Source organism: Marmota monax, unplaced genomic scaffold, assembly GCF_021218885.2.
Source record: "Marmota monax isolate L192 unplaced genomic scaffold, Marmota_monax_Labrador192_F-V1.1 WCK01_AAM20220418_F8-fsc00215, whole genome shotgun sequence".
Classification (NCBI taxonomy): Eukaryota; Metazoa; Chordata; class Mammalia; order Rodentia; family Sciuridae; genus Marmota; species Marmota monax.
This window is the reverse complement of record NW_026695214.1, coordinates 3,516,911-3,529,022: the sequence shown is the minus strand read 5'-3', so window position 1 is coordinate 3,529,022 and position 12,112 is coordinate 3,516,911. Positions and strand designations below refer to the sequence as shown.

The 12,112-nt window shown below is 44.1% G+C and overlaps 1 protein-coding gene across 1 annotated transcript; it reads left to right on the top strand.

Annotated features, from left to right (window-relative positions):
• Window positions 1-69: 69 nt before the first annotated feature.
• Window positions 70-8,267, top strand: LOC124084174 (zinc finger protein 480). Its single transcript, XM_046431154.2, has 5 exons — window positions 70-369; window positions 955-1,040; window positions 3,515-3,641; window positions 4,057-4,188; window positions 4,718-8,267. The coding sequence occupies exons 1-5, from the start codon at window positions 312-314 to the stop codon at window positions 5,605-5,607; spliced, it is 1,293 nt and encodes a 430-aa protein (XP_046287110.1). The 5' UTR covers window positions 70-311; the 3' UTR covers window positions 5,608-8,267.
• The last annotated feature ends 3,845 nt before the right edge of the window (window positions 8,268-12,112 follow it).

Sequence of the window (12,112 nt, the reverse complement as noted above, 5' to 3'; positions counted from 1 at the left end):
TAGAAATTAGAGTGCACACTGTTCTTGAGGCTTGGGAAAGATGTGGGAAGACCTGGGTCCTGGTTGTTCTGCTGCCTCAGGGCCTCTGCTGCTCAGCCACCCAGGCCTCTTTCCTTTTCCTGGTAGCAGGTTGCTTAAGCCTCAGGGCCTTCAATGGGTCTTGACCCTTGTCTAGGCCTCCTTGACACTGGGCTGCAGGTGGTCAACACCTCAGGTCTTTGTTCTGATGTTACCTACTGCATGGAGACTCCTGTGACCGACCCCCCCAGCTCCTGTAACACTCCAGCCACACCCTGCCCCACCTCTGGTCCATGCAGCCTACTTTGCATATTTCTTTCTGTTCCTTCACCATCTGCTGTCTGGATCCTGGTAAGAACAGGGTTCCAAGAGAGGGGCAGAGCTAGAAGGTGGGTAGTGGGCTGGGCTTGCCCCTAATGGGGGTACTTAATCCTGGGTTCCATGAGAGTCCGAGTCATTTTGCAATAATTCTACTAACTGGATGTGCCATTCAGGGGTGAGGATGTTACCAGTTTTAATAATACTGAAAAATAGTTGATTCTCTTCTCTGTGCAGCATTGAGAAACTGGCTCTGTGTCCTCCATCCTGGGGGCTGAGATCAGCCTGAGATCCCAGGAGAGGTGAGGGGGCACTGTGCTGTCGTTCAGTGTGGTCAGGGCCAGGCTATGCCCTGAAGGGAGCCCAGTGCTGCCCAGCTCCCCACTGCTGCAGCCTGTGTGTGCTTCACCAGCAGGGAACCCAGGCCCAAAGAGAGGAGTCACAGAAGTCTCCTGTGCGCCTTCCTGCAGGAGTTTACTACTGTGCCTGGGTCACTCTAAAGGGGTGGGCAGAAGGGGACCATCTTCTCACATGGTGAGGTCCTCCCTGTGTGTGTGGCTGTGGCATAGGAAGGATGTGGTGATTCTGAGCCTTAAAGAGTATGTTTCCTCCTTCCAGGATTGACTTGTAGACTCGTGTTACCTGAGGAAACAGCCCTGAAGAGGAGGAGGAAAGAAAAGGAGTCAGGAATGGCTGTCACTGAGGTACAGTGATCTCTCAGGTGGTCCTGAGTCCCCTGTGCAGTGCTGGGCCTGGGAGCTGCTGGCCTCAGGTGACTCTGTGTGGCCTCCTGCCTGTCAGGTGTGCCTGCACTCCCCGGGTCTCCCTTACCCCATCCTCTGCTTAGATTCCATCCCACTGTGACCTGGTGGCAGGGAACCCATGAGGAGGTGCCATCAGGTGTGGCCCTGGGAATCCTCTGTCATTTTTGTTGATCTTTTAAAAAAGTGAGTGTGCTGTTTGGTGGTGTCCCTGTCCTCCACACCAGTTCTCTCGCTCTATTGCTCATTGTTTCCTGCCTTTTGCTTCTGTTGCCTTCAGTTGGCTCTTTCCCCTGGAGGTGTATGGTTAGTTGACCTGGGTTTCTTCTTCCTTGTTGTAAAGTTTCACTACCCTAAGGTCTTTCTTTTTTTTTTCTTTTCTTCGTCACTGCATTTCATGAGTTTTGGTGTATTTGTTTTTATTTTGCTTTTGTTTGAGATATTTTCTGAATCCTTTTCCTGTTTACCATTTGTTGGTTAAAAATGAGGTGTTTCATTTTCCCTTATTTGGGGGTGTTAATTTTTCTTCTGCAATTGGCTTCTGTATTTATTCCATTGTGCTCAGAAAGAAAATTGGGGTCCTTTTCAGCTTCTGAAACTGAATGTTAAGATTTGTGACCTAATGTGTCTCAAATGAAAAAATAGACATGTGTAGTACCTTAGTGGTAAATGTCCTGGTGTCCGTCTTCCACAACCAAAAAAAAAAAAAAAAAGGCGGGGATTAGGGGAGGGGGCGGGGCTGGCAGTTTTACTCAGTGGTGAAGCACCCAGGTTCATTGTCCAGTACCATAACTAAATTTTATGAATTTTTATGTGAATTGTCTACCTTCAGCCCCAACTTCTGGTTGGTTCTGCACAGACCTCTTTTTCCTATGGACTGCTTTGGCTGCACAGTGTCCTGCAGCACAGTCTCTGAGCACAGTGACTCTGAGCATCCTGACTGCTGTTTCTTTCTTTCTTAGAAATTGAAATCAGGCCCTTCTACCATTGAGTTATATCCTCAATCCCTATTGTCTTGTTTTTTTTTTCTTTTTTATACTTAGAGTCTTGCTTCATTGCTGAGGTGGTGTTGAACTTGTGATTCTCTTGCTTCTTCCTCCTGGGTCTGGATTACAGTTGTGTACCACTGTGGCTGGCTACTATGTTTCTTGTGTTTTCTGCAGGGGAGAAATCTGTACAGATTTAGGCAGTATCTTGCCTTAAGGAAAATTAAAATAAAACACAACTAGGAGATATAACATTCTCAGAAATACCAGAACATATGAAAACACAGGGAAAGCAAGCTCAGTTTCTCCTTATATACCCTCCGCACACAGAAAGCTTCTGTGATCCCAAATAAGTGAGGGATTTTGCCCATATGCCAAGAATGCAGTTCTTCAGAGGGCACTTGTCATTTCACCTAATTCAGACACTGTCTGTGTTGATACATGGTGGATCCCACCAGCTGAGGTCTCTGTCCCACAAAATGGGCCCCTTTTCAGAGGCCTGCAAAAGTATGGCCCATGATTCAGAACGACTTTCTATAAATGGGGCTTCCTTCATCCCCTCCTCACATGATGATAATTCAAACTGGGAGATGTCTTACAAATGGTTAGAGTGCTTTGTAAAACTGTCAAGGACTTGACTTGCATTTGCCTTGTGGTAACGCCTGTTCAGAAGATACAGGTGAACACACACATGGAAGAGGTGCATAGGCCAAGGTGTGGGGCAAAGGACGTGGAGCTCACATGACTTTGTGTGCTGCGACACCCTCCCGGACCCTCCACCCACGCGTTGATCTGAACACCCTTTCACCCCGTCCTGATGAGTTTTTTGGAGGCTCCATTATGTAGGCAGGCTTGATTACATCCTGGGTGATGGTGATCAGTTGGGACTTCAGTCCCTCTCCCTTCCCTGGAGGCAGGTGGCAGGACTGCATGTTACAACTGCCTCTCCTGCCTGTGGCTTTCTGGGGAGAAGCCCCTTTGTGAAGCTCTCTAGGGGGCTTTGGCACCTGTCTTCTCACTAGCATAGAAATCCTTCTTAGTTCTCCAGGGATTCCAGGTGAGCTCCACATCAGCAGACAGACAGATACCAAATGTGTATTTACAGCCTCACAGTGCAGCTCTTCTCACTTGAATCAGTTGCATGCTTACACTTCTCCTCCCTTCTCATTTCTCTTTGTTTACTTCTTTGCAGTAATGGGGTTGAACCTAGGTCCCCTCTGCCATTACATCCCTACTCCTTATGTTCTTCATTCTCAGAGAGGATCTTGCTATGTTTCCCAGTCCCACCTCCAATTTACAATGTTTCCACCTCAGACTGGTGATAGCTGGGATACAAGCATGTGCCACCATGTCTGGGTTCTATGGTTCACATTTTGCATCAAGATTGTAACTGTCCCCAGTGCCCCATTGTGAAGTCTGTTTTAATTTCAGGGTCCACTGACGTTCAGAGATGTGGCCATTGAATTCTCCCAGGAGGAGTGGAAGTGCCTGGTTCCTGCTCAGAGGGCTTTGTACAGGGACGTGATGCTGGAGACCTACAGGAACCTGGTCTTTCTTGGTGAGCTTGACTTCCCCTGATGCTGGGATCTTCCCTGAATATCGTAGCATTTCCCCTTTGTCTTTGGGATTCTGTACATTGACTGACTGAAGTCCTGTTGCCTGTGAAAGACGCTCCACAGTACATCCTCTGTACTTTGTTCCCTTTCTTCAGATGTTCTGCCCCCTTCATGATACTGCAGTGGTGCTTCCAGAGCTGAAGCACAACATAAAGCCCACAGCCAACTCTTAAAATATCCAGTTCCCTGTTTTCTATTTCTGTGCTTTTGATTCAGTGGTTCTCAGAAGAGAGGTAGATACCTACATGATATAGTGAAATATTTTCTGTATCCCTCTGTAATGTCCTCTTTCTCATGTACAGATAGGGCTGGATTGTGGAGAAGCCACAGTGCATCAGCTTCCTTTCTCTTTACAAGCAGGAATGTGTCCTTCAGACCTGAGTGTCCTCTCCTGGTTGGAGCAAGGGAGGGAGCCCTGCACTGTGAATGGCCCAGAGGAAATATCCAGGCCTGCAAATGAGTGGGCATGTGTGGAGGGTGTGAAAGCAGGTAAGAGCTCACATGGGCAGAGAGGCAGCTGCCCACTAAGTAGTGTTGGGGTGCTTTGGCAATGGGAGGGGTCAGGGCTAAGGTGAAGTCCATTTCCTGGGCTTTACATGCAAGGAATTTGGTTTCAAGCTCCACTTTCTCCTTTTCCTCCTCTGCTCCTTCTCTCTATTCTCCCTCCTCTAAACTTTCTCTATGTATACATGACGATGACATCCCCTTTGGTATCTTTATATAGTAACGTAACATGATTTTGTTAAATTCATTTCATTTTTCCTCCCATTCCTCCCACCCCCAATCTTCTCTGTGTCTTTATGGTATCCAGTCACTTCCCCAACTGCCTTTTCTCCTTTATTTTGGACTATTTTCTAATTATGAGAGCCACAGTTTAATCCTTAATTTTTGAGTCTGGCTTATTTCACCTCTTTCAATGTGTCTTTGCTACTACCCCACCAAAGAATTCCTTTTAGTGTCAAAGCAAACATTTCTCATAAATATGAACATAATCTTATAGATGCTTTATTATTTGTAGAAGAACCGGAAACAAACATTCCTCCAGCTCCTTACAAATGTAATGAGCTTGAAAAATCCTTTAATCAAGAATCACACCGTACTATACATCAGATAATCTGTACTGGAGAGAAACGATTTACTTGTGATATATGTAGCAAAGTCTTCAATAAAAAATCGAATCTTACAAGTCATCTTAGAATCCACACTGGAGAGAAACCTTACAAGTGTAATGAGTGTGGGAAGATGTTCAATAAAAGTTCACACCTTGGACAACATCGGAGAATCCACACTGGAGAGAAACCTTTCAGATGTGATGAATGTGGCAAGGTCTTCCGTAACAAATCCTACCTTGCAAACCACCGGAGAATTCACACGGGGGAGAAACCTTACAAGTGTGATGCATGTGGCAAGGTCTTCAATCAGATTTCACACCTGGCAAGTCATCGTAGAATCCACACTGGAGAGAAACCTTTCAAATGTAATGAGTGTGGCAAGGTCTTTAGTCGTAACTCATACCTCATTCAACATGTAATAATCCACACGGGGGAGAAACCGTACAAATGCAATGAGTGCGGCAAGGTCTTCAATAAAGAATCAATCCTTACAAGTCATCGTAGAATTCACACCGGAGAGAAACCTTACAAGTGTAAAGAGTGTGGGAAGAGCTTCAATCAGACTGCACATGTTACACAACATCGGAGAATCCACACTGGGGAGAAACCTTTCAAATGCAACGTGTGCGGTAAGGTTTTCCATCAACAATCAAACCTTATAAGTCATCACAGAATCCACACTGGAGAGAAACCTTTCAAATGCGATGATTGCGGTAAGTTCTTTAGTCAAAAATCAAACCTTACAAGTCATCGTAGAATTCATACTGGAGAAAAACCTTACAGTCATAATGAGTGAGGGAAGGTCTTCAATCACATTTCACACCTTGCACAACAAGAGAATTCACACTGGAGAGAAACCTTTCAAATGCAATGAGTGTGGCAAGGTCTTCAGCCTCAACTCAGACCTAGCAAGACAGCTGATGATAATTCATACTGGGAGATGTCTTACAAATGCAATGAATGTGGTAAGGTCTTCAGTTGCAATTCACGTCTTGCGTATCATCATAGAATCCGTACTGGGGAGAAACCTTAAAAATGCAGTGAGTGTGGCAGTGTTATTAGTCACAAGTGATCCCTAGCAAGTAATCAAAGAATCCACATTGGAGAGAAATCTTTCAAATGCAATGAGTGTGAAAAGATCTTCAGTTGCAACTCATACCTGACAGCATCAGATAATTCATAGTGGACAGAAGACTTACAAATGAAATCTATGTGGCAAGGTCTTCAGTCTGAATCATCCCTGAGACGACACTGGAGGATCTATACTAGAGAGAAGGCTTCGACATGTAATCACTGTGCAAGGGCCTCACTTGTGTTCCCAACTACGTCACAAGGAGGCAGGAAGATGATTGATGCAAATCCTGCCTGGCCAACATGATGAGACTGTCTCAAAATAAAATAAAGAGCTGGGGATGTAGCTCAGTGGTAGAATGATTGCCTAGACTGTTGAGTCCCTGGGTTCAATCCCCGCACTCCATAAGGAGAAAAAAAAAAGTACAACGAATGTTTTGAGGTCTTCAGTCAGATTGGCTTCCACATATCAGGCACTTAGGATGTAGAGAAACCCTGTGGATGTGATGAATGTGGCAAAGCCTGTAGGGTGCATCTGGCCTGGCCGATCATGTGATCCACACCAAGAGGGCATGTCAAGGTGTTCACTGACATTTCCTATCACGCAGATTGTCAAGATCTCAGAGAAAAGCCACAAATGAATTAGGCAAAGTCTCAGTCAGCATTCAAGCCATGTAAGACCACTTTATTACCTAGTGGAGAAACTATCTTCCACGTATAATGACTCTACAGAGCCTTTAGGCCTCATTTAAGGCTTAGAAACCCTCAGTTAGTCTGTGTTGAAGAGGAACCTCACCTATACATTGGATGCAAACAGGCCCGAAGTTAAAAGTCTGTCATCAGGATTCCTGCTGGAAAAAAAACTCATAAATGTACCAAGATGGCAAATGTTTGCTATGCACTCAGCCCTCTGTACACGTCAGGTAAGGCACAAAAGCATAATGACTTTGGCCAAGCCTGTCTTCAGTGCTCATGTCCCAGTGGACATCAGTTGATCCACACTGGAGAGAAACCATGGAAATGTCTGCAGGTGCCAAGCTCTTCTGGCACAGTTCACAGCTTGCACAACCTGGGAGAAGACGTCCTAGAGGTAGAGCTTGAATGCAGTGAGTGTGGCACCCCCTGCATTATGAGTTCAAGCAGTGGTCAGAGTCCATACTAAAGAGCAACATCCGTCACAATCACAGCACATAGCACAGACTTCCATGCCTCAGAACCAGTGGGCATCAAAGAGACACCTTTGAGGAAGCTGTGCAAAAGTCATGCCATGATCTTAAATCTAAGCTTTAAAATCTGGAACAGTACATGACCCAGAGAACTACCATCCAGTTGTAAGGAATGTGCTGCTCTTTTTTTTTTTTTTTTTTGGTTTGTTTTGTTTTTGCCAAACCTTTGTGATTTTGTTGTCCTGAGAGGATTTATTCTGGCAAAATCAGACATTGTGACCCTGCATAGTTCTTTCATCAAGGGAGTGTCCTCAGGATTCACCAGTGAGTCCATATGCTACAAAGGACTCTTAACAAATGTACTGTGTGGTACATTATTTCACCAATTCTCACACAATCTTCTATGTCAGAAAATTTATAGGAAGGATAAATAAGTCTCTGATTATCAAAGATTAGTTTCTGTCCTCGCATACTGTGGAAAAATTACATAATGTTTTATAACTAAGGACATATCAAAGGTGCAGGGACATTTGAAAAGGCCCAGTTATCTTCATGTTGTAAAGTGTCTCATTCTTCGAGATTTCTTGGAAAGTACCCTGCTCGTCTTGGGTTCTGTGCCTTCCTTATGGGACTTTCATGGCTGTGTCCAGAAAGGAACCCATAGGAGTATAGGTCTTACTTCGTGAAACGAAGATTCCTGGTGTCCTTGCTCCTGGAGTAGGAGGACACTGCCTATTAAAATTCAGTATTGCCTGCACCAAGAAATATTTCAAAGGGACTGATCAGGATGTAGAATTGAGGTATCGGTTATCCTGCCTGGGGTGGTCTGTGCCCCCTTGTCCAATTTGTCCATAGTGGGATGGGGTAAGGAACACTCTACAAACTGCCTGAAGTGGGACAGCCAAGACTGCAGGGACTGGGCTTTTTATCGGAGGAGAGGAGTGTGTTCTTCGGGCCAGATTATGTCCAGGAAGAATGCAGGGAAATGGTGGCCACTGCTGCATTTAATGGCCATAGCTGTTTAGCACCGTTGGTGACTAATTGTCTCATTCTTGGAATTGAGAAGTTATCAGAGAGAAGAGATGAACCTAAAGAACCACAACAGCACATGCTTCATGAGGATCCACCTTCACCTGCTGAGGTTACATTTGCTGCTGATTTATTCAGAATGTACCGTAGATTTCATATGATACTTAATAAAATCTAATCTTTCACATAAGTATGAGTGGATTGTGTTTCTTCTACAACAGTTTTGTTCCACCTCAGTTGGTTCTTTATACTGGAAACTTAACATTCACCATTAGATTCTTAAGGTTCAAAGAGATTTATAAGAGGGTTTTTTTTTTTATTTCCCTGGTGGATCAAACAACATATAATCTTGGGAACAGATAATCATGCTTTGCACCTGAGTTATTCCGTGCTCTGCCCTAGGGTAAGTATGTGGGTAGGATGGAAGGCTCCCAGAAGCTTGGTGTCAGATATGGACATCCAAGAGCCTGCGTCCTTGTTGATGAATGTGCATCTCATACTTCCTTTTCCTCTCCTCCCTCCACCAGCACTGGGCATTAAGCCCAAGGCCTCTCTACCGACATCTGAAGGATATCTCTAGCCCCTTTATTTTATTTTATTTTTTATTTATTTCAATCTTGGGAAAAGTGCTTGCTGAGTGGCCTACCCTGGTCTTGAATGTGGATCATCCACCATCAATCTTAATAGTCCTTGGGATTACCAGCATACACCAGCATTGTTAGTATGTTTCTAAATGCCTTTCTATTGTTGGCCAAGTAAGACACACAGAATGCACCTTTTTCCATAAAGCAAAAATAAAAATAGAGTATATAAAAGTGGGCATTAAAGGTAAAATAATGTCTCTTTTTTTGACTTCTATGTGAATAATTTGTTAGCATACATAATGGGATTTGTTAAGTTTGTTTTATTATCCTTATGGTTGTTAACTTGCACTTCTGACCACTGAGCTGAACTGCCTTAACACCTCCCACATTCTGGTTGGTTTATCAAGGATGCCAACCCCGGAGCCTGAAGTTATGTATCACACAATGAGGCTTGGTGGGGGTGTGGTACATCTAAGCTGACGTAGTCCCAGAGTTCAGGGAATGGTGCCTGGCTTGTGTTGTGACAGTGAGGCTGCGGTATGGGCACCTGGGTGTGCTTCAGACTTCAGCTGCTGCTGAGGAATTTATCATCTCCTTAGCCAGGGGGAGAGGAGGGACAGTGGTGACAAGGATGGGGTATGCACAGTCCAGTGTCAAAGGCTAGTCAGGGGCTGGGGTTGTAGCCTAGTGGGAGATCTCTTGCCTTCCATGGGTGAGGCCCTGGGTTTGATCCTCAGCACCACATAAAAATAAATAAAAATATTGTATCAATCTAAAACAAACAAACAAAAAAGTCAAGCTCTGTGGTCCCTGAATGTTTTCTTGGTTCTCCTTGCTTGTTGTTTGGGAGGCTCCAATTTCTTCATGCTCATGGTTTTCCATATTTCTTCTCCTGTCACACAGCTGCCATTGCACAGTGAGGTTGTTGGAAATGTTTTGGAAAGACTGCTTAGGTCAACCGCCTAATACATGTGTGTAGTACTGCAGTGAAGATGTTTGGAAATGAGTGATTTGTATGATTAAACAGTTTTACCAGAAGAGTATTTTTCCTGAGGGATAATATCTTACTTTCAGAGTATATGATATAAGCCAATATGTTGCATGGTTTATTTTTAAATCTAAATGTTTATTTCATAGTATGTATTTGTCTCACCATGTTCTCCATCACTGCAGTGCAGATCACACAGTGTATATCTCACTAAATTTGCTGTTCTAGTGAAAATGTTTAGGGGTACATAAATGGAGGTACTTCTTCATGACTGGATTTTGTGACATGGAGATGGTCACTAGGTGTGACTAGAGCTCTGCAGTGATGAAGGAGGGCCTGCTCAGTGCTGCATAGGGGCAAGAGGGCTGAGATCATACAGAATGGTGAGCTGAGGTCTCTCTGAGATGACTGAACATCAGCTCTGTGAGCTTTACCAGCATCTGGAGAGGTCATGGATATAGAATGGAAGATGGAGAGAAGGGCATTGAGATTCCAGCGGAGTTCCTGACAAGAGGCGATCTGTGGCCAGTCCCTGGCAGCTCTGCTGCCACTCTCCTGAGGCTGGCATTCCTACTCAGCCAGAGGACCTTTCAGGGAAGGATGGGGTAACTGCTCCTTTCATGGTGCACATGACACCCGATGGTCTCCCATTTGTTTGTTCCCATCTAGGAATATCTGGTATTTTTCTTGCATAGAGTATTGTTCATGTTCGAATATGTTTCCTATCTACCGCTTAAACTTAGAGGTACAATCCCTTGTAGAAATGCTATTATTCTTCTGCAGTCTGACTAGGAAACTTACTGTGTATAATGAAAATATAAAATGTAGTTCAGACTGACATCCTGTCCTCCCTGTTATGGAACATGCACTGTATCATATTTCTGAATGCCTCTTCTGTGCCAATGAAGAAAGGAACACGATTATTGTTCAAAGGAAATTATTAAGTTGCAATTATAGAAAAGAGACTAAAGGGGCTGGGGTTCTGGCTCAGTTCTTGCACATGCAAGGCCCTCGATTTGATCCTCAGCACCACATAAAAATAAAGTTATTGTGTCCAACTACAACTACAAAAAATAAATATTTAAAAAGACTAAATTTTACTACATGAGATTTTGAACAAAACTGCATGGAATTCACCTAAATACAGCAAGAATATGAAACATAAGAAAATTCAGGGAATAAGGATAAAAATATATTTTTATTCTTAAAGTGCTTGTGAGAGAGATATACTGAAAAGGTCAACGTACATGAGTTTCCACTTCAGAATGAACACCCAGGGTGGAATTTCTCTTGTTTGTGAAGTGGAAACTCATGTATTTGCCCCTAACATTTTTGCTAGTTTGCACTTGTGACCAGTCCCAACTCAGGGCTGAACCCCACCCAGTTGGGCTGGTTTGTCAGGAATGGCGAAGCCAAACACTGAAGTGTTTGCAGAGTTCACAGCATAAGGAGGCCTTCCAGGGAAGCAGGGTGGACTTGCTACACTTGTCCAGAAGTGGCTGCCTCCTCTTATGGGGGTCCTGGGTGGTGCTGGAGTGAGGGAACCTGGTCATCTTTAGAACTCCCAGCTGCTGCCCGAAGAAGGGAACACTTAGGGTTTATCAGCATCTTGCCCAGATGGCATCATAGAAAGGGAGTAGTGAGACTTGAAAGGTGTCAACAATAAACATCAAAATGGGTCAGACTCCAGCACAACCCTGAGTGTTTACTCCTGATTCTCTGGGCTCTTGGTTGGCATAGAGGAACTTACAATTTTTGTCATGTCAAATTTGCATTTCCTGATGCACCTGTAGGTCCCATTCTACAGTATGATTGTTGAAAATGTTTTTGAAATACTGTTTAGACAAGTTACCTAATGTTTGTATGGTAGTTCCATGAAAACTATTGTTTGTAAATGTTTGGTAGAGAATAGATATGGTTAAACAATTTTGCCAGGTCATTCATTGTGTTTGTTGCTGTGACAAAACACCTGAGAACAAGGAAGAAAGATTTGTTTTGACTCACGGTTTCAGACTCATGGGTTCCATCCCATGATTGGCTGGCCACTTGCTTTGTGTCAGTGGCAAGGCCCATGATGTGCTCATCATGTTGGAAGGGCATGGGAGAGCAATGCTGTCTACCTCGTGGCAGGTGCATAGCAGACAGAAGCAGAGGAAAGGGCTGGGGACAAGACACACTCTCCTGGGGCATGACCCCAGTGACTCACCTCTTGGTTCCCACCATCTCCCAATGGTGCTACTGGCTGGGGAGAAAACCTTGACCTTGTAAGCCTTTGGAGGATATTCCAGATCCAAACTATAACATAAAAGTGTTGATTTCAGGTGTGGTTTTAAGCACTACACTACATGGCTCATTTTCAACTGCAGAGAAAAGTGATCTTGTATGTGAATTTTTCTTGCCTTTATTGCTCCCAAACTTTGTAATGAGGATTACATATTTAGTATAGATTTGTTCTGTTATTCT